The 22,384-nt window shown below is 40.2% G+C and overlaps 1 protein-coding gene across 3 annotated transcripts in view; it reads left to right on the forward strand.

Annotated features, from left to right (window-relative positions):
* Positions 1-22,384, forward strand: part of lhfpl4a (LHFPL tetraspan subfamily member 4a) — a 49,841-nt gene that overhangs the window by 16,758 nt on the left and 10,699 nt on the right. The window contains exons 2-4 of one of the 3 annotated variants that reach the window (XM_072684624.1): positions 13,451-13,687; positions 18,834-18,850; positions 21,476-21,514. In XM_072684624.1, the coding sequence (XP_072540725.1) occupies positions 13,451-13,687; positions 18,834-18,850; positions 21,476-21,514 (293 nt within the window). The remainder of the gene's footprint in view (positions 1-13,450; positions 13,688-18,833; positions 18,851-21,475; positions 21,515-22,384) is intronic. The other 2 variants (XM_072684625.1, XM_072684626.1) reach the window with 2 other exon arrangements.

The following is a 22,384-nucleotide window of genomic DNA, read 5'->3' on the forward strand; positions in this document are numbered from 1 at the left end:
TTTCACATCTACTTACTCTAAATAGCTGTGGTGTGGTAAGGCTTTATACATTGCACTGAGAATTTTCCGTCTGAGTCTGTGTTGCTCTCCAGTAGCACATGTACAGGCTTACGGAGCATTAATCTTATCGTAAAACAGACTGATGATCAATACGTAGACAAGAGCTACTAAAAGAGAAAATATATGTCCGCTGCTGCTGGTTGCAGGAGGGAGTGTGAGAAACTGGGTGTTGATTGCGGGATGAGGTGTAGAACATATGTTAAAAAAAGACTGAATAGCTAAAAGGTGTGTGTATGTGTGTGTTTAGTGGAATGTTATCACATGGGCAGTGATGCCGGACAGGCCTTGAGGAAGTAGAAGTGATAAGCCCTTCTGCCCATTTCTCGTATACATTAGGGTGCTAATTAAAGCTGCTGGAACTGAACTGCTTTAATGCTCTTGAGAGCCGTTGTTTTTGATGGATGGAGGAAAAATCAATAACTCACCTCACTGTCTTCTCATTGCTCTTCTAGATCCTTCCTCAGCTTCTAAGACAAGCTTTAAAAACAATGTGTAGTAGTAATACTAAAATTTCTACTGCAGACATCTGCCTTAGGTCGTGTTTGGGTTTGCAAATTTCTTTATTAGATTGATGATAGATTAAATCAATGTAGACGAAGAAGAGGCCACAACAATCTAAAAATATTATTAATTCACAACCACATATGAGTGATCAAGATATTAAACTGAATGCAGGGAATTAGAATTCATGCTATTAAACAGTATTGTTGATGCTGCTGAGTTTAAGTCAGCTTTTAGCTTTTAGAATGATGTAGGAGAGCATCCCCACCGAGTAGAGGAGAAAAATACTTTAGACTTATTTTCTCAAATGCCTGCCTTAACCTCTCAAAATAGTTACTTATTACTTATTAATGTTTTACTTAAAATCTCAAAATAATGACTTATTGTATTAAACTTGTGACATTTTCTCAAATGTTTAACTCAATATTGTGACTTATTGTGTCAAACTTTTGACTTTTAATAATTATTATTTTCTCAAACATTTGACTTTGGATGTCCAGCTTTAGGTACTTCTCTAGGATGGCTTTAAACAATGGGATCCATATGGAATCCATACTGAAAATGAGTTATTTGACCCTTAAACATAGTGAAACCCATTTGGTTTCAAAAAGAAGCATGCTAAAAAGACTTATTTCATTCAGCCATATAAGTGAGGACAACAACTGCGTTGGATAATTAGTTCTGGATCCCAAACACCACTCCAGCTCACCCCAAAGGTATTTTGTCATCACTCTAGAGAATGCAGTTCCACAGCCCAAGGTTGGTGGGCTTTATACCCCTGTAGCCGATACTTGGCATTTGGCATGGTGACTTTAGGCTTGTGTGTCGCTTTTAGCAATGAGAGCGAGAGATTGAGAGAGAGAGAGAGAGAGAGAGAGAGAGAGAGAGATTCTGAAAATGTGAAGGACCTTTTGCTTTATCCCACTGGCAGGAAGATTCTATTAAGATAACTCAAACTTCATAAAAGTGCAAAAATCTAATAAATGCCAAATAAAGCATTACCTTCTTTGTCTGAGATGGGCCAGACTCAAAGACCCTACAGCTAATTATAGCAATAAAAAGAATACAAGACACATGTACACCTGCACACACACACACACACACACACACACACACACACACACACACATACACACACACACACAGTTCACACAACTGTGGCTGCAATGATTGAGGGCAGCTGGGTACAGATGCAGGAGGCACAATTACTGAAGGCAAGTCCAAGAATAACAACCCAATGTCAAACAGCAGAAGACAGGCTACTGCAGGTTAGGCTATACTCAGAAATGATGGAAACAAACAGGCAACAGTCAATAATGGGAGACACAAACTGAATACAGTGATTCAGAATGATAGCGAGAGACTTTAGAGACAGTGGAAGAGACACAGCAAGGAAACATAAGCCTCAATACACTGCTTTTGAAAAAAAAAACATTTGAATTTGTTGTGTTTTCTGCGGATACCTGTCAAACGCTCCAGTATCCATTTCTGAACACTACAGGAGAGAGAGAGAGAGAAATGGAGAGGGAGACACATAATATTTATGAGAAGACTATAATAGCTGCAAGTCTACTGAAGATAGTGAGACAGCAAGATAGAAAGAGAGACGGAGGATAAGGAGCGTGTGTTTTTGTGAGAGTGTGTGAATGTGTGGGGAAACCGAAAGGGGAGGGGGATCAGGATGGAGTGAATGAGGACTTCAAAGAGTAAGAATAGGATCAGTTCAGCCCTGATCTTCAACCTGAGGCCAAACAGAGACAAGCCCAGACTGAGGCAGGGTTTTACACACACTCACACATACACATACACACACACACAGCTCATCCTGTGGGTCACACACGCATAAAGCTCTGGGGTACTGCTTTAACTTTCAGTTAATAAATGACTAGAATCAATACAAGAAGCAATACCGCAACCAAAAGGCTGTTTACATCCAAAGTCAGTAATAAATAGTTTAATTTGCTTCATAATAAGTCTGTCTTTATTTTGTTATACTATTTACATTAGCAATAATGTTAATTTTTAAAAGACATCTTGTGGAATTTAGCATGAAACTAGTGCCATGCTAAAATAGGCACTGCTGCAGCTGTGCATTTACATTTGGAGCCGGGAGCTGGACACTGGGAGCTTGAAACCGTTTGTAAAAGATATTTAGGTAAGATGTTCACCTTGTTTATTGCTGCTTTACAGAGTTCCTCAGTAATGATGTGGCTCATTTAAAGTACAATGCTGCTGTGAAATGTAACAGGGTGACCATTTGTCCTCTTTTGCCTGGACAGGTCATCTTTAGGCATTTGAAAAATATCGTGTAAAATAATCAGGGTCTCTCATTTATTTCACGTCTGTGTGTTTGTACAGTTGCCACACGCGGTGTGTGCGGATTTCTACAGCTTTGAGCCTCACCTTCCCAGCCCCACTATTGCTCTACATGCCCCGCCTTTTTACCATCACTATTGATCTACATGCCCCGCCTTTTTACCATCACTATTGCTCTACATGCCCCGCCTTTTTACCATCACTATTGATCTACATGCCCCGCCTTTTTACCATCACTATTGCTCTACATGTCCCGCCTTTTACTATCACCATTGGTCTACATGTACCTGTATCTACATCAACCACTGGTTAAACTACTTTCCACCAAAGCCGATTGACCACAGCCTAAAATGTCTAAACGCAAATGTAAATAAACACAAGTCAGTTTGACTTTAATAGACATTTTAACATTTATACATTGCCATGAAAAAAAAAAAAAGTTTTTTTGTTTTTGCTTTTTACTTATTTTATTTTGGAATACATACGTTGAAAAGTATCATCTTTTTTAACGAGACTGCCCACTTTTCAGTGTAATTGCTGTAGATGGGGAAGCCCTCTCAATTGTGATGCTAGTGTGTGAGCTATACAACATTATGACTAGCGTCACAGACTGCAGTAGTACTTCTATATCATTAAGTTTTGGTTTGACACTAAAGGGATAAGATCAGTTCTATGAGAACATAATGTTACGCTGAGCCTTCTGGAAGTTCGAGATACACCATTTCTACTAGATACTATAGCATTGCTGTGAGGATTTGATTGCATTTAGCAAAAAGAGCATTAGTAAGGTCTAGATGGTAGATGATCACCACCCCACCTTATCCTCAACATCCCAATTCGTTTCAAAAATATCAGATGGGGCACCATCATTCCAGAGTACACAGCTCCACTGCTCCACAGCTCAATGCTAGGGGACTTTATTACACCTCTAGCCCACACCTGGCATTAGGCATGGTGCCAACAGATTCATGTTTATCTGCCCCAGTGAGTCCTATTCTATTAGTAATTCTTTTTTACAGGCAAATATATTACACAGGGCCTCACAAAAGGACAGTGGAGGCAATGTTAATGTATGACGTAGTATGTAGGTTAGTATAATGTCAGAAAAATAATTTTCAAAGCTTTGACTTGTAATTATGACTTGAAGGGACACTCTTCTAATAACTGATTCTAATAATTCTTGTAGCACATGATTTAGGAACAGGTTTAGCACAGGTTTAGGAAGCATGTGGCCACATAGAGCACTTCTACTTCTTCTCTACAGCCAAAACAGTGGAGCATATAAAGGACACACAGGGCACTTCTGTCAGGGCACTTTAGTCACAACAAACAAAACTTTTTTGTTTGAACAAATTCAGCAAATCATACACTAAAAGACAATGCCTTCAGCTTACGATGATTTGGGAGAAGACTGTGAGAGAGGGGGGAGAAGTCGGAGGAGTTTTGGGCTGAAGTTTGGGTGGCATGAGAATGAGAAATGACAGGGTTACAAGGGAGAAGACGAGGTGGTGGAGGGTTGCACAGGCTTGTTGTAGACACATGAACAAGGTATAGATGGAATTTATAGAACGTTGGATTATGGAGGAGGAGCATTTAGCGATTTCATATTTCCACTTTTCCACTTTCATTACACAGAGAATTTTTAATCACAGACTATGATTCACAGACTGCAATGACTGAGAATCTTGCAGGGTCTGCAAGATTGCAACTAGATTAGTTTTGAGATTATTTCCCATCATAGTGGTTGGTGTGGCGCAACAGATAACACCACTATTGGCCAGTGAGCTACCACAGCATGTGGGAGACTGGGGTTCAATTCCCGGTGTGGGTGACTATGCTGCACTACACCAATAAGAGTCCTTGGGCAAGACTCCTAACACTACATTGGCCCACCGCTGTAATACCAGTAACCTTGTAAGTCGCTCTGGATAAGAGCGTCTGCTAAATGCCGTAAATGTAAATGTAAATGCTCCTGAAGGAAATTTATTTTTTTATTTTTTTAAGAGAAACTGTTGGACAGTGGAGCACAAACCAAAGCAGCTATTGGCCACAGCTGCCCTTGTGTGTACAAAAGTTTGTTTCAAAAAATGCCAAAAATAGGCAAGGTTGGCTCCTGTTTTGGAGCTCACATATTGGTTATTCACAATGCCCACATTCCAATTTGCAAGAGCCATGACTAAAATATATATAACATGGTTGATTTTATCAGAACATCAAGACAGCTATCCTGACAAGCAATCGACATTGCTGGGGTGCGCTGCAAACCTAGCAAGACTCCAGTCTATTCCGACACAGGGAATTTGTCTGCAACAGTGAAATCGCTTGGAAAGTCGTTTGGTGTAAGGCCGGCATAAGGACACTTTCAAACAGTCAGTTAACACACACACACACACACACACACACACACACACACACTCACAAAGGAGGCATTCATTACCACTGGCCAGCCACAGGAGCTCCCTGAAGAGGGACTCATCCATCGAGTGACTCCCCTGGGACAGTACTCCTGGCTAGGGCAGAAACAGTCTCTGTGGGCCACTAACCCCCTCCACAGCAGCCTTACTACTGTTCAAACATGCTGGAGATAGCATACACATCAAAGAGGGCAAAGGGATACAACACACAGATGAAGTAGGTTACGGATTTAACCCCTTAAACCCTTAAAAAGTGTCCATATGTAGACCCCATTTATAAAACTACATAACATACACATAACATGTCTTAATCTTTATGGACACTCGTTGTACTGATTGCTTCTTTTAGCAATTTTAAGTTGCACCTATTACTGACACAGACGGCAAATGCACAGCTTGTCTATTCCTTGTAGAGGAGTATTGCAAATATAATACAACTTTCTGGAGCAGATAAACATGAACCTACTGGCCCCATGCTGCTTATGGGTATAAAGCAGCCCATCATTGAGCTGTGGAGCCGTGGAACTGTGTTCTCTGGAATGATGGTGTTCCACCCAATACTTTTGGGAAGAGTAGTCGAAAGCAAGCAGGGTCAAAACCAGGAAACAAAGCAACCAGCAAACAGAGTGGAAGAGACAAAGCAGAGGCTGAAAACAAAAAACAAAAAATAGGGTCAAACATGAGGCAATTGATAAAGCAAGATAACGCTCAGTATGCTTCGAGATACAGGGGCTGTACTTTGCAATGAGAATATGGTATTTATGACATGAATGTGCACAGGAACGCCACCACAAACTCCACAACAACACCACAACACCACAAACAAGTGTGACATTCTCTACATTTTCCGATAAACCCTGACTTTTCAAGTTGGGGGCGTGTAAGAAACACTGATAACTGTATAAATTGGCTATGTGTTTTTTTTTCTTTAGCAGCAACACAAACACTGCAGTCTATTTTTAAATTTTACTCTTTATTCTCATCCCCAAAAAAACATATTAGATCACTCAACTATAGCTCATAATTTGGTCTTTGTTTGATTTGTTTGCAGTAATTGTACATATACTTGCCCTTTGTTGGTAACAGAAAAACAGGGTATTTGTTGTATCTCTTGTTTCAAAACAACTTGAACAGAAATCATGGCGTATTTACCAGCTCCAAAACTGTAAGTATGAATCTCTGAGGTGAACTTGAAGAAAGCATTAAATACACAGTTGCACAGGTGAATATGATTAGAATCTGTGAAATATGTTGTGATTAGTTGGAGGAGTAATACATTTATCAGGTGCATTATGGGGGTCAGAGTCCAGAGATTCAACTAAGTCAGATTGAGGACAGGCAGGACTAGAAAGCATGACATAACATTGCTGTAACACAAAAACCTACTCTCCAAAACACCATCTTTACAGTAGATGGATAAAACCTCTTATAATTTAAATGGAAGACAATGTAAAATATTCCATTATTGGTCAACTCACATTCCTTGTTTTTTATATACATTCTGACATTTTAAACATGGCCAAAGAACGAGTCTGAATCCCCATAATGACGTTGAAGTCCCCGCTATGATGTAAAGCTGAGATATTTCACAGAGATGGTCATTAATAATCACCGGACTCTACAAGGAATCTTGGCCCAGTTTCCAAAAAGCATCTTAGTGTTAAGATCATTTTCACTGGTAGAGGAAGTATTTAATGTAAAACTAAAGAATCATCTTTTTGGTGATGCTTTCGTGAAACCCAACCCTTAGCAATCTAAATGCTCTGTGATTGCCTGTTTTACTAGCATTGACACTTCTTTGGCCCCCATGTTAAATGCCAAATCTAAATGAATTTATGATGCAATAAATATAACAGGCTCTTAAACAACTGACCAAGAGCAGCCAGTGACTTCAAATAAATGGGTTATAATTCCTGCATAGTTCACCCAGTATGGATGTACTTACTCTTAAATTCATGGCTGGCAGTTTTAAAGGGAAAGTCCACTGATTTTTTTAATGATCTGCACAAGTCCATGGCTACGATTTAAACATGCAGTCATACAGAACATTTTAACATGTGGAATGGTGCATTAAAAACCTGGTGGTATGATGTGCACAACACAGTTATAACCTTCTATACAAAAAAATATGTTTGATTTAATATGTAATATGTTGATTATAGAAAAATAGTGGTAAAAAAAATGTGAGGCCCATTTTTCCTCATAACGCTCTGCAAGCACCAATCCATCATGGCTGCATTTTAACCCCTTAGCACAGAAAGGTTCCTTTCACACTAAGGTGTGTTATTCAGTAGCTACAGGGACTTCTGTTCAAACTGGTGGGGCTATTCGTTGGTAATAGCTTATAATGACACTGGTTCAAATACACCAGTCACCACCTGCCTAATATTGAGTAGATCCTCTTGTGCCATCACAACACATCTGACCGTTCAAGCTATGAACTACACAAAACCTCTGAAGGCGGTTAATGGGGTATCTGGCACCAAGACATTAGCAGCAGACCTTTTAAGTCTTGTAAGTTATGAATTTGGGCCTCAATAGATTGCATCAATGAGCCTTATGTGCCCATGACCCTGTCACTGGTTCACCGGTTGTCCTTCTTTGGAGTGCTTTTGGCAGGTACCAACCGTTGCATGACAGAAAATCCTTTTGCTTGACCATTTGTCCTCTTTTTAACCCAAACCACAAGAACTGACTGTTCACTTGCTGCCTAATATACCCACCCCTGACAGATGCCCCTGTAGATAATGAGAAGATAATCAATGTGTTTCACTTCACCTAACCAGTAATTTTATGGCCGATGGGTGTATGTTTTGGCTAAATCTTCCTGTCATCTCTACTGTGAAAAATGTTGACCCTCTAAATTCATCTAGAATGCTGCATTCCATATTCAGTCACCCTTAAAGAGTTTGCTTACATCCTAAAGACTTAATAAAGAAGATTCAGTTTACAAATAATGGAATTTCCCTTTAATACGTCTCTCTGAACAATATGGTATTCATTGTAAAGTAGCTATCCACATTAAATCTTAAGTACCAGCTGTTAGGACTCTGCAATAGCCGTACACTGACACTATGATAAGCATTTAATCAGCAAAGTGAATTTTGATCATTAAGAATGTATTTCTGTATGAACTCTTCCAGCATCACTTCAAAGCTGTTCATATGCTGCCTGGTGGAATACACCAGAGAGAGAGAGAGAGAGAGAGAGCGGGAGGATGCGTCAGCCCAGGGGCTGATGGGTAGGAGTGTGTGGTGGCACCAGCTTCAGCTTTGCGTCATAGCAACCACTGTGAGGTTTCCCAAGCCTTTTTTAATCCACTCTCACTTGAGCGCAATAATTGAAATGGTAATTAGAAGAGAAAACACACTCACGTGCGACGGGTTCAGACTCACAATGGTACGCTATTTAGTCTGGTGTGTTAAGTGCCAAATGATTAGGCCTTACTGAGTGATTTGGAAGGGTGCTAGTAGGTGTGTGTCGGTGTCCTACTGACAAATAAAGAATTTACTTTGGGTCTAATTTCACTTGTAGAAGTTAATTATTATGTGCTCTGATCTCGTATGTGAATGTTAAGATGGTCTCACAGCTCTTATGTGTGTGTGTGTGAGAGACAGTGTGTAGATGGCCCATCTTTTCTATCCGTGGAAAGACACATGCCTGAAGGAGAGATGTACATGCATTAATTAAATGTAAAAGGCAAATATTAATGTAATGGAAACTCATGTGTGATGGGGTTGTTCCTCTTGTGTTTACTGAAGTCAGGTTTCCAGGCCTTGTTGGACAGTTGCATTCTATTCTTTTCAGTTCTATTCTATTCTGCACTTTTCTATTTTTTCTGCTCTGTTCTAATTTACTCTAATCATTTCTGATCTGTAGAATATCACCATTTACATGGTTTTCTTCTACACCTTTCAATACCATTCTACACTGTTCTATTCTACACTGTTCTATTCTGATCTGTTCTATCCTACACTGTTCTATTCTACACTGTTCTATTCTGATCTGTTCTATCCTACACTGTTCTATTCTACACTGTTCTATTCTGATCTGTTCTATCCTACACTGTTCTATTCTATACTGTTCTATTCTGATCTGTTCTATCCTACACTGTTCCATTCTACACTGTTCTATTCTGATCTGTTCTATCCTACACTGTTATATTCTACACTGTTCTATTCTGATCTGTTCTATCCTACACTGTTCTATTCTATACTGTTCTATTCTGATCTGTTCTATCCTACACTGTTCCATTCTACACTGTTCTATTCTGATCTGTTCTATCCTACACTGTTATATTCTACACTGTTCTATTCTGATCTGTTCTATCCTACACTGTTCTATTCTACACTGTTCTATTCTACACTGTTCTATTCTACACTGTTCTATTCTGATCTGTTCTATCCTACACTGTTCTATTCTACACTGTTCTATTCTGATCTGTTCTATCCTACACTGTTCTATTCTACACTGTTCTATTCTGATCTGTTCTATCCTACACTGTTCTATTTTGATCTGTTCTATCCTACACTGTTCTATTCTACACTGTTCTATTCTGATCTGTTCTATCCTACACTGTTCTATCCTACACTGTTCTATTCTACACTGTTCTATTCTGATCTGTTCTATCCTACACTGTTCTATTCTACACTGTTCTATTCTGATCTGTTCTATCCTACACTGTTCTATTCTACACTGTTCTATTCTGATCTGTTCTATTCTGATCTGTTCTATCCTACACTGTTCTATTCTACGCTGTTCTATTCAGTTCTGTTATTTTCTACACTGTTCTATTCAGTTCTGTTATATTCTACACTGTTCTATTCTGATCTGTTCTATCCTACACTGTTCTATTCTACACTGTTCTATTCTGATCTGTTCTATCCTACACTGTTCTATTCTACACTGTTCTATTCTGATCTGTTCTATCCTACACTGTTCTATTCTACACTGTTCTATTTTGATCTGTTCTATCCTACACTGTTCTATTCTACACTGTTCTATTCTGATCTGTTCTATCCTACACTGTTCTATTCTACACTGTTCTATTCTGATCTGTTCTATCCTACACTGTTCTATTCTACACTGTTCTATTCTGATCTGTTCTATTCTGATCTGTTCTATCCTACACTGTTCTATTCTGATCTGTTCTATCCTACACTGTTCTATTCTACACTGTTCTATCCTACACTGTTCTATTCTACACTGTTCTATTCTACACGGTTCTATTCTGATCTGTTCTATCCTACACTGTTCTATTCTACACTGTTCTATTCTGATCTGTTCTATCCTACACTGTTCTATTCTACACTGTTCTATTCTGATCTGTTCTATTCTGATCTGTTCTATCCTACACTGTTATATTCTACGCTGTTCTATTCAGTTCTGTTATTTTATACACTGTTCTATTCAGTTCTGTTATATTCTACACTGTTCTATTCTGATCTGTTCTATCCTACACTGTTCTATTCTGATCTGTTCTATCCTACACTGTTCTATTCAGTTCTGTTATATTCTACACTGTTCTATTCTGATCTGTTATATTCTACACTGTTCTAATTCTACTCTGTTTTACATGGTTCTATTCTACATCTTTCTATACCATTCCTAACTGTTCTATTCTGTTCTATTCTCCTTTCCACAATGTTGTATTCCACACTGATCAGTTCTACATGGTTGTACATAGTTTTATTACACAGCTTTGTACACTATTCCAGTGTTCTATTCAATTCTACTCTTTTCTAAACTGTTCTATTTTGGTTTGTTTGACTCTATTTTTTAAATAGTTATGTTTTATACCTTTCTATACTATTCTACAGAGTTTTGTTCTGTTCTATTCTACTCTTTTCTACACTGTTCTGTTCTATTCTATTCCAGTCCACACTGTTTTATTCTACTCTATTCAAGTTTGTACTGTTCTGTTCTATTCTGCACTATTTCACCATACAATGGTACATTTTATTGCTTTATACTGGCCCTAACATTTGTATTCTATATTGCATGGGTCTACTCTATTCTATTCTATTAGTCTAATTTTTATTTGACTTTATATTGTATTCTATTCTATTGAGTGTTTCTGTTCTATTGCATGTATTTAAACCAAGGGCAGTTAATGCATGCCTTATTTACTGTGTTACGTTCTCCCTCTTCCTCTACTGTATTATGTTCTTCTTTTTGACTGTGAAAAACGAGCAGTGCGCAGAAACTGAGGCTTGTCTAAATTTGTATACTCATCAATTAAAGATTCAGATGAGTTTAAAAATTGCACTAAATTGCACTGTGTTGGTTTATGTGAATTGGGAAAAAGGGGGTATGTTTTGCTATTAAAACCCTAGAGCTGTTGTCTCCGCCTTGAGAGTTTCTTGACAGAAGTTTGTTTAAGACATAGATCTTTCTCTCTCTCTCTCTCTCTCTCTCTCTCTCTCTCTCTCTCTCTCTCTCTTTCTCTCTTTAACTAATCAGTAGTGGCATGTTCTCTCTAGGCTCCATGTTGCAGCATCACAAAATCAAGGATCCCCAGCACCCCTCATTCATTTGACGGGGGCTGCAGTAGACACAGCCTGTCCCTCCTGATTATCTCTGCAAAAGGGCAGAAATAACAATGTCCTCTTTTTGTCTTTAATCTCTTATTCAGTTGAAATGAAGGTGTTTCTTAAAGCAGCTCATTATAACAGTTCTTGCAAAGCTGGAATGTCCCTTAAAGTGACCTTTCATTGTTACAGTGATAAATGAGCAGTATAGCATTCCCAAACATCATGCACCAAGCTCTGAGCACTGTTTTTGCAGATCCAGTTAAAAACAATACTGTACATTTGAACAGAATGCAGCTGCAGCGCTGATGGAAGGAGTCGTTTTTGGCTGATGTGGGATATTTGGTGTGTGAGTGTGTGTGTGCTTGTTTTGGAGAAGGTTTCAGACTCATCGGTATAGGCTGTAGGCTGTAGGCCTCTGCGCTTTAGGGGTGGAGCTGCTGCTGTGTCAGTCCTTTATGCCACACTCCCGTCAGCAATAATGTATTTTCTCTACAGACATGCTGCTTTGTGTCCTCTCGCCTAATACGTCCAGCAAAGCGTACAGTGCTAGGAAGAATATTTTACTATCCTTTATCTGTAAACCAGCAGTGGCTCCACACCTTCAAAAATAGTGGGGCAAAACTTTTTCTCTGTTTGGCACAAAACAACTGGGCAAGTGTCTACAACTATATTTCAGTGTGTACAACCTCTGAGCTAATAAATCCACTACATTGGCATTATTTATTGTTTTTGTGTGAAATCAGGGGTATTAACCCCTTAAACAGCCTATGGACCACCGGTTGGCCAAAAGTGTTATTAAAAACTTCTATCACCAAAGAATAGCCCCACCAGTTTGTGCAGAAGTCACTGCAGTTAGTGAATAATAAGCCATAGCGTGCAATAAGCCTTGCTGCATCAGGGGTTAAAAAAGTGTTTATCCTGTATTTGTTGGAGTAACTGTCTCATTCCAAAAATATTGGATATTGAATATTCTCCTTTCAGAGAATACAGTTCCATCTGGGCTGGGTAGGATCAGATATATGACACTTAAAGCAGCATTATGTAGAATGTGTACCTTAAAATAACAGCTTCATAATCATGTTGATGCCCCAGTCACTTGTTATAAGGTGAACAGCGTCACAGCTATCCTATCGCCATTCCTCCTCCGGGATCGGAATGCTGCTAACTGCACTTTGTAACTCTGGTAAAGCGGGCAGGATAGAGCACACAGGAACTGTGTAACGCTGCATAGCCTGTGTCATATCCATGTAAAATCCTGTAATATTGCTTGACTGTGTCAGCCCACATGGTTCTGTATCTCTCAGCTTGTCTGGAAATGCATGTGTAAAGTGTATCTTTTAGTGGTGGCTTAAAGCATGAATGTATGCTTCCTGACTGCAGGGGGAGCCCAGGAGCAAGAAATACCAATTCTTGCATAATTATAAAATAAAATAAACTGAAATATAAGGAAAACATCAAACTTATTATAACTTCATTGTTGATCAACAGAATAAGCTACAGCAGCTGTTTATCATTCTAGGAACATTCAAACTGCCCTACTGTTGATGTTTTTTTTTACAGCCTTTCCTACCTTTTTTTAAACCTTTCTCTCCCTCTCTCTCTCTCTCGTTTCTTCTCTGTGTGTAGCTGTGTGCCTGGTGTTGGGCTGTATGATTTTCCCGGATGGCTGGGATGCAGAGGTGATTCGGGACATGTGTGGAGAGGAGACAGGGAAGTATGCGCTGGGGAACTGCTCGGTGCGCTGGGCCTACATCCTGGCCATCATCGGCATCCTGGACGCACTCATCCTCTCCTTTCTCGCCTTCGTCCTCGGAAATCGCCAGAGCGACTTCCTGCAAGATGAAGTCAAGGCTGACAATAAAGGTGAGTGATGGCTACCAGACATGACCTCATAGTATGGCCTATATGCAGCACTGCGAAGATGGTGATGAGGCTTGGCAGCTTCAGTGAACAACGGCAACAGTGTGAGAATATAGGAGAAAGGTCACTCCAGGCTACAGATGAAGTAACTGTGTTTAACATCTTTAAGGCAAGCTCTACAGTCTTGTTCCATAAGCAGCACAGAAGAGTAAAGACAGAGCCACTAAAAAGAATAGGCTGTTTTTATATGCAGGCTTTGATATGTGCAAAGAAAAAGGTAAAGACCAAACCACTCCAGTTCCAGGCCACTTACAAATTAGGGAATGTGCATATTTTTCACTGGATCTTAATTTGTACTGCAACAAATCCCATGACTGACAAGTTGGACCAACAACAAAGATCATGGCTTACAAGAGAGCAGGAAAATCTCTAAGTCTGCATTCCCTTGAGCACCATACAGAATGTGCCCAGGCTAAGGGTTCTTAGCCTTCTGCTTAGTCCAACATATGCTAACAACATAAAGTATTTTAGCTGCTAATAGTAAAAGGAAAATGCCATTAGCATAACATCCAGGTAGGGCTGTAACAGTGCAGCATATCACGTTGTTGTATTGTTGTATCATAAGCAGCATGTTAGCTTATACTGTATGCTAGTGTATTAGTTTAAGGCTAATATATTAGCTTGTGGCAAGAGCGCTAGAGTTTTTGTTTTAATATTGCTCTTTTATAATGCTGTATAATACTGCAGTTTAAAACTCAACTAAAATGAAACTGGAAACATTAACCTGCTCATGTAAGGCAACATTTACAGTTGCTTCTTACTGTTGATGTACTTTTTGATTTGATACATTACAGAGCCTATGCATTTTTAAGTAGAGCCTAATAAGTGCGTAATAATCTGAATTTATACCCACACTATATGGACAAAAGTATTGGGACACATGCCCATTCATTGTTTTTTCTTAAATCAAGGGTTTGTTTTCAAATTCCTCTAGCCTATTCTATTGGCTGTATGCCTCTACAGGGGCTAGGCAAGCTGTGTGTGCATTTGCACATCTGTGGCATCAATGGATGCAACTTAAAATAACCGAATGCATTCATTAGAGGGGGTGACCACAAACATTTGGACATATAGTGTTTTTTAAAAAAAGACTTGGAATGTTAATATTACAGTTCTTTTTTACAGGGATCCTGCCCACACAAACTGCAACATCAATATAGATTCACTTAAAAAAGAGATTAATAAAAAATGTTAATATGTTAATGTTTCCATTTTGAGTTTATTAGCCTAATCTATTCAGAATAGCTTCATAGCATAGAAACGCTAAATAAAACTGTGATTAATAGCCTAATAAATCAAATCATATAAAATAAAATCAAATGTGCTATGACGTGAAGCAGGAAATAGCTTGGTTTTGGTTCAGCTGAAATGATTAACTGTTTTCATGTTCTTACACTGACTGACAGAGAAGGAAGCTAAGGTTCTTACCATGAGCTTACGTGGTACCCACAACTTGTGCTGCATTCTATTTAAACTGAAATGTTGGAATTTCCGAGTTCCAAGTAAGAAATTTCGACTGGAACGGCCCCACAAGTCGGATTTCCTACTTTAAAAGTCAGCAGAACCTCCCTGCAGAACAACCCTGAGTTTAAAGTCCAAGATGGCTGCACCACACATGAACACTAATAAGGGCAGTAGAACTATTCCACAGTTTATTAGCACTTCTGTCTACTTGTGTCTCATTAAATCAGTCATACACACAGTACTGTCCAACTTCCATCTGTGGACGTGTTTCCATGATGTTTAGCTGCGCAGAATACTAATGCATCGTTATCAACTGGTTTCACTTACAATGCTAACCGGGTACAGTGCTAACAATCATACACTGGGACATAAAAAGTGGGACATCATTTGGTCAGATTCACCATCATATATATATATACATACGTACAATGATTGTCAAACCAGTTGTGGTAAACTCTGAAGTTTTTTAGCTAACTGAGCTAGAAGCGATGTACAATTATCGGAGTGTTTAACTGGAACACAGTCAACATGTGTCTAAGTAAGTCGCAGACATCCAAGGTAAAGGGAACGCACCACTAATTTACCAAGTTATGCCCTAACTGTGAGATGGGGCCTAGCGGTTAGTGTATAAGTTGAGGTTAGCACATTAGCTTTCAGTTAACACCTTAGCTTCTTTTTCCTCTAACTGACAGAGAAGGGAGCTAAGGTGCTAATTGCAACCTAATGTGCTAACCTCAACTTGCATCCACGCAAACCACAAGCTAATGTAGTAAAGGGGGACTAATGCACTAACCATGAGCTGAGGACTACAGCCACATGTTGATGTGCTAGCTTCCAGCTAACTGCTATACAAGCTGAACACAATTAGTTGAATGTGGGCTGTATAAAATCAACAGCCTTGTCTTGAATAGTACAACAGCTATACTGTTACATCCCTCGTTATGCACTTAGCTAAGGTATAGCTTTTAACACTGCTGTCTGAAATGGATAACCAATTAACCAAAGCTATCTCAGTGTCAGGGCCCTGGAGTGGCAGTGGATTCCAATGTCTGACCAAGGGTCTTTTAAATGTTTAGCTAAAAAGCTCGTAACTGTTTCAAGAAGAAGAGAAATCCCCCACCATTTCAAACAAAATGGCTGCCATGCTAAGGTGGGTTTCCGTGAGATGATGGGGTTTGTTCCATAGCGTTTCTTGTTTACTCCACTCAGCCGACTGATGTTCATGTTTGAGGCTGGGGTGGAGGACGTAAGCTGGAGGGGGGGGTTGATTCTCTCATGAAAGCGTAAGAGGGCACATGTTCATAAATATTTCATCTCCCCTCTTGAGCAAGACTTCTGTGGTAGACTGCTCCGTGCTGCTATTGTAGTGACAAGCAGATTTCATCATCCCGCTAGCATTTCGATCACCACGCGCCAGTAATTCTGCCGCCTTTTGAGCGTGAGAGGCAACCTTGCGCTGTTTGTGCCTCACTACAATGCTTTAAGAGAGGGATAGTGTTCACTGTGATGCTGGTAAATCATTTATAATAAGCTTTGTCACCATCTTGATAAAATGCACTACATTGTGATCATTGGGGGAGTTGGGGGGGGGGGGGGGTGTAGTGCAGGTAGATGGAGGGTGTTGGGAGGTGAAGAGAAAGGAAAGAACAAGTAAGATTATGTCCTGCTATCTAAAGAATGAAAGAAGGGAAGAAAGAGAAAGAGAAAGAGGAGGAGAAAAAAAATCACCACCCAATTCCTTCATACCCTTCTGATTCTATTGAGGAAGTTGCCATGGTTACGTGTCAGATTCCGGCAGGATAAGAAGGGCTGCTGCTCTCTCCCCAGCGACTCGGCACTCTGCAGCTGTGCCTTCTCTTTCTCACACAGACACATACACACACACACACACACACATACATACACATAAACACATCACAACCCCCCCTCACTAGCTGCTAATTCTATTTCATCAGAGGGTTTTTAAGGGGGGGGGGTAAGGTGGAGAAAAGGAACGCAGGATGGGGGGAAGGCGGGCAGCTAGGGTGCTTTTTGTGTGCGCGTGTGTATGTGCGCAGCATCTGTAATAGCCGGGGAATCGGTGTTGCAGCATCAATAAAAACCTGGTGGCAGGTTGCCAAGCCACCCCCAGCTTCTATTTGTTCTCTCTCACTTTAATCCACTCTGCTGTAACCTCACCGTTTTCTCTCCCTCCAAAAAGCCCTTCATAATTCATCAAATCTACCATCCCAAGCGCAACATCACTGCTGCTACATTTCAGATGACCCCCCCTCTCTCTTTTCACCCTTCCCAACACACATTCACCCCAGTCCATCACCATGCTAAATGCTAAGCAGAGTCATATCCCGTTAGTGTCACGGAGAGCGAGCTGGGGCCATTAGCATCATGCTAATGAGCCTGGAGCCGCTTTCCTGTCCTCGTTACAGTTTACAGAGCCTGGAGGGAATCCTGGGGCTACTGGACGTGCCTCGCATTTCTTAGTGATCCCGCCGTACACCTGGATAAGAAGGGCACAGGGGGCATAATTCTACACTGCACATTTGCTTCATATATAAAAAGCTGTGTTTGTCTGTCCATCACATAGTTCAGTCCTTCTGATGTTCAGTAACTGAATCAGAAATGCCAAATTTCCAAGGAGACAAAGGCCTTCTTCTTAGTTTTGCTGATTGAGTTGGAGGACAGGCTCATCTCCGTGTTTTGAGGAGATTCCAAAATCTCTTTCGGCCCACTCTTCCCCCCACGCTCCGAACCTCCTGCCGATTCCCAATCCTACTTTGGGTTTGGACGGCGCTCTGCTGGCTCTGTAAATCCGATTGGAGTTGGGAAACAAGGACGGTATAGAGTCCCACCACTTGGGCTTAAGCCATGTGATTTATGAATGGAAGCAACAGACTACATTCCGCGCGCAGCCTTTCCAAGGATATCTTCGTTCTTCTTTACAATCAAAGCAAATGGCTTCTATGATTTGAAGTATGTTCCTCAACCCTATACCATACAGCACTGTATGGATAAAAGCACCTTGATTACACACACTTTTTGACACATTGTGGTACGTGGCAACTGTATGCAAATGTGTATTTGACACTGTGATGCACTGATATGAAGATGCCAATTCTTCTGCATCAGTAATAACCAGTGATGGCTCATTATATTGGCCAAAGAAAACAGGGGGAAAAAGTGCATGTAAACATGGCTGCTGTTTTATAGTAGTTGTGAGAAAGCATTTTAAATCCATTCAGGGTAGAGAGCTATGAGGCAAAATAGTCTCCAAAGAAACCTCTTGACTTTGTTTACAACTGAATGACAGAAACATGCAGAAATGTTCATTCATTATCTAATTAGCAAGGCCTTCAATAGAAATGGGAAAACACTTACCTCTGCAGAGCAGTGGCCTGGAAGGAATCCAGCTTGACATACATGGTAAAATGGTTCCTCCAGTAAAAAATAAATGTAAAATAATTTAATCAGTTTTGCTGTAAAATCTGAGATTTATTAATGCATTGAATTGTCTCCGAAAGAATTGATTCGTTCAGGGGTAAGAGCTTTAGGGCCCTAATATTTGCTGCACAGTTCTCATGCCAAACACAGCTCAAACTAAACAACACCTTCTATTCTGTCTTTACAGACTTTGCAGTATCCAGGGTAAGTCTCTCTTTCTCCCTGCTGCTGTGGCTTCCGTGCTTGTGTGTTGCTGTGTGCGATGGTCTGTGCTCCAAAACGTCAGTGTTGTGGTGCTGTAGTATCCTGACAGTATGTACACTCTTGTTGTCCAGGTACGTTAGATTTGAGATCACTCACATACCCCCTTACCTCTGTGTATCCCTCCTAAACCCAGGCCTGGACCTGAACCCCTGTGTCAGAGCGAATACGTAGCTATTAGCCAACACAGACCATGCTGCCTCATATGTGTGAAGGCGCAGAAGCAGTGCGAGCCCTCCTGAGTGAATGCTGCAGGCTTTTATGCAGCGCAGGCAGAAGCACGGCCTCCGCTGAAGACCCTCAAGCAACCCCCCCCCACCTCTTGGAAAATGCAAATGTCTCAGCCAGGCAGCGCATGTCAGGTTGGAGAACACGTTCGGTTGAGCCACGACACGTTCCCAGCAGCCCCGCGGGCGTGCAGGCGTGTTGGCGCACATGGACTTCCGCTCGCATCTGTAAAAGCAGAAAGAATGGAAACGAGGGAAAGACCTACAGCTTAATTACTAGATGACAAACACATAAATGCACAAACAAAAGAAATGTGATGCGAACAGCAGGCAACAGACTGCATGAAAAATGCATGCTTAAAAGCTTCAGTGCTGTGTGCGGAGACAAAAACATGTCCAGCGATTTGTATTGTGTGGAAATAGGACAGATTTAAGTCACAGTGTATGGGAGCGAGACTCAGATCTAAGCTTTTTAAAAATCGTGACAAAATAGTTATTGCTACTCTTAGTTTAGAACAGACTACAGTGAATTAATGAGTGTCCCATAAGTAATATTAGCCTACTTGCAAAATTCTCTGCAAAGAACAAATCCAGTATTTTTTTCTTGAGTAACCGGTTGCAGCAGTATGATTCAGCCCAGCAGATCTAAGCCCACTGGTCGGAAGATCTGCCCACTAAGCATGGAGATCCGTGGGACCATAGGCTGGGTCTTTTACATATCCCAAAACAACAAAATGTGATTAAAAAAAAAATTTATTAGTTAGCTAAGCGTTGGAATGTAACAAAACCATAGGATTAAAAACTGAAAAAAAAATATACACAATAATGGGATTCACAGTTTACCATTTCTTAAGGCGAAAAAGGTAAAAGTTTACAGTAAACGTCGCATCTAATGTATCTAATCTGTGTATCATCTAGAATCCTGAGTTTTCCACTCGTAAATACCACATTATTGTCTGTTCAAGTGCAATTTAGAAGAGGTATAAATAGTATTTCCCAGTTTCTAGTACCACTCAAATGCTGCATTTAAAGGCACTGTATATGATTTTCAATCTGATGCACTTTTTCATACATTCAGCAAATGTTTCCTCACGGTCCGTGAGGTAGCTCTGCATTCAGTTTGTACATTGGATAAAATTTCAAGACTTAGCCCTGGATCTGTTAATAGGAAAAAAGCAGTGTGGCTTGGACCGAGAAACACAACACTATTTATATTTATGTTTATATTTTGGAGCTTCAGAAGGAGGACTTAGGCGAAGGGTGGGTTTGTTTGAGTTCAAATACTTAGTCATTTTGCAGAATCATATACAGCGCCTTAACATTCATGTTAACATTCATATGGATGTTCCTATAGTTCCTAAGCTATACCAGTAGTGACAAAAAGCCAGTAGAAAAGTAGCCTACTTTGTGGATACCTTTCTGTACAATTATAATACTACATTGTTTTATGTGATAAGGTGGCTTTAAAAAAGGTGGCTTTGCTGGTCAGCAAGGTAACTTACCAGATTAACTGGCAGCCATATTCAGCTCCTTAACACTTCTGTACAAACTGGTGGGGCTATTCTCTGGTAACAGAAGTTTGTAATAACATGTTTGCTAACAACAGTTTCTTTTTATGGGCTCTTTAATCACTTAAACAGCCTATGCCCCGCCGATGGGCAAAAGGTGTTATTATAAACCTCTCTTACCAGAGAAAAGCCGCATCAGTTTGTACAGACGTCCCTGTAGTTACTGAATAATACACCTTAGTGTGTAATAAGCTTTGGGGTGTTAAGAAGTTAAGGCTGAGCAAAAAACTAGATGTTCATTGGCATTTCACCTCAGTCAGCGCTCACTGGGTAAATTACAGGTACTTAAATCTGAACATGCCCTATCATCAGCCAGCTCATTAGCATTAAAACCATTTCCACAAGAAATTGCCAGTGAATTCAAGAAATGTTGTTTAGTTCTGTTGTGTACTGGTAGCAACTACCAACTGACTAGCAACCCTGGTGTTTTACAGCAGTTTTTAAAACAACGCTCGGTAAATGCCTCATTTTGTACTTCCTATTCCCTACATCCTTCTGTCTGCCTCTGTGCAAGGACCGGCCCACCTGAGGCCTTGTCATGCCTATCCAAAATGCCATTCCTGACACCACTACTTCCTGTAACTGAGTAAATGGAACTGGTCACTTCCTATCTGTGGGCTACTGTTGGCCCAGTTTTCACATATACACTGAAGTGGAAGTGTAGGTCTGAAATCTACACATATTGTCTTTATAGGGACTGACAGCATGCAAATTGTTATACATAGTGTGTACTCCTCTTACTAGTATGATTAATGGTGCTGTTTTCTTTCCAGCAGCCACTGCATCTGGCCTCTACTCTCCGATTGGACGGTGTAAGATCAATCAACCAAACTAATTAATTGATTTATCAATCGATTCTCCTCCTTCAGATATATGCATGCAGTCCTGGCATGCGGCTTGACTTTGCTTTAGCCAGAGATCTGAATGTTCTCGTCTGGTTCGTTTTTCGCTGAAAAAGAGTGATGCTTTAATTTTCCCTCCGCTGTTTCTCCTAATGTGTCATTTCCCTTCAAATGTGCCTTTCCCTAATCCCCCCCTTACTTTCTATTTGAGAAGGACCAATATACTGTTATGAACTGTTATGAACTTTGTGTGATATGCCATCAACAGCAAGGCTCAATATAATTAAGGACTTAGTAATTAGTTTAAGTATATTGGAGCTGGGATTACACATAAGCATGAAGCAGCTGTTATTGGAGTACTCCTGAGAAGCATTTAGTAACTAGCTGTCCAGCATACACATTAGGCATGAACTTCAAAGGAGTGTTTTACTCAAATTCAGTAACTTGCTCATTTCTTTAAGACTGGAGTTACCTAGCCAACATTTTAATGGTTCTTTAGTTGGTGGGAAATGAGCTTGCAATGAAGTGAGAGTGAGAGCAGTTTTGGATAAGGAAGTTTTAAGGCAGTTAACTGATGTTAAAGGTTTTAGCAAAATGGCTACAGTAGTCCAAAGGGTCAGGGCTGTGAAATCATGTAATGGAAAGATGGTAGCAACCTCGTGCCTCAGGTGACCAGTCCACTGACCGTTTTCAAATAGTCTTCTGTGGATGTACCTCTGGCTTCCCATAAGTACATTTCACACTGACTAGACTTGATGTCACTATGTTACATAAAAATATGTTATAAGATGTTAGCTAGCAATAAAATGGCCTTGCAGTAAAGTGGTGTTTATGTGACTT

This window comes from Salminus brasiliensis, chromosome 7 (genome assembly GCF_030463535.1).
Source record: "Salminus brasiliensis chromosome 7, fSalBra1.hap2, whole genome shotgun sequence".
NCBI classification, from domain to species: domain Eukaryota; kingdom Metazoa; phylum Chordata; class Actinopteri; order Characiformes; family Bryconidae; genus Salminus; species Salminus brasiliensis.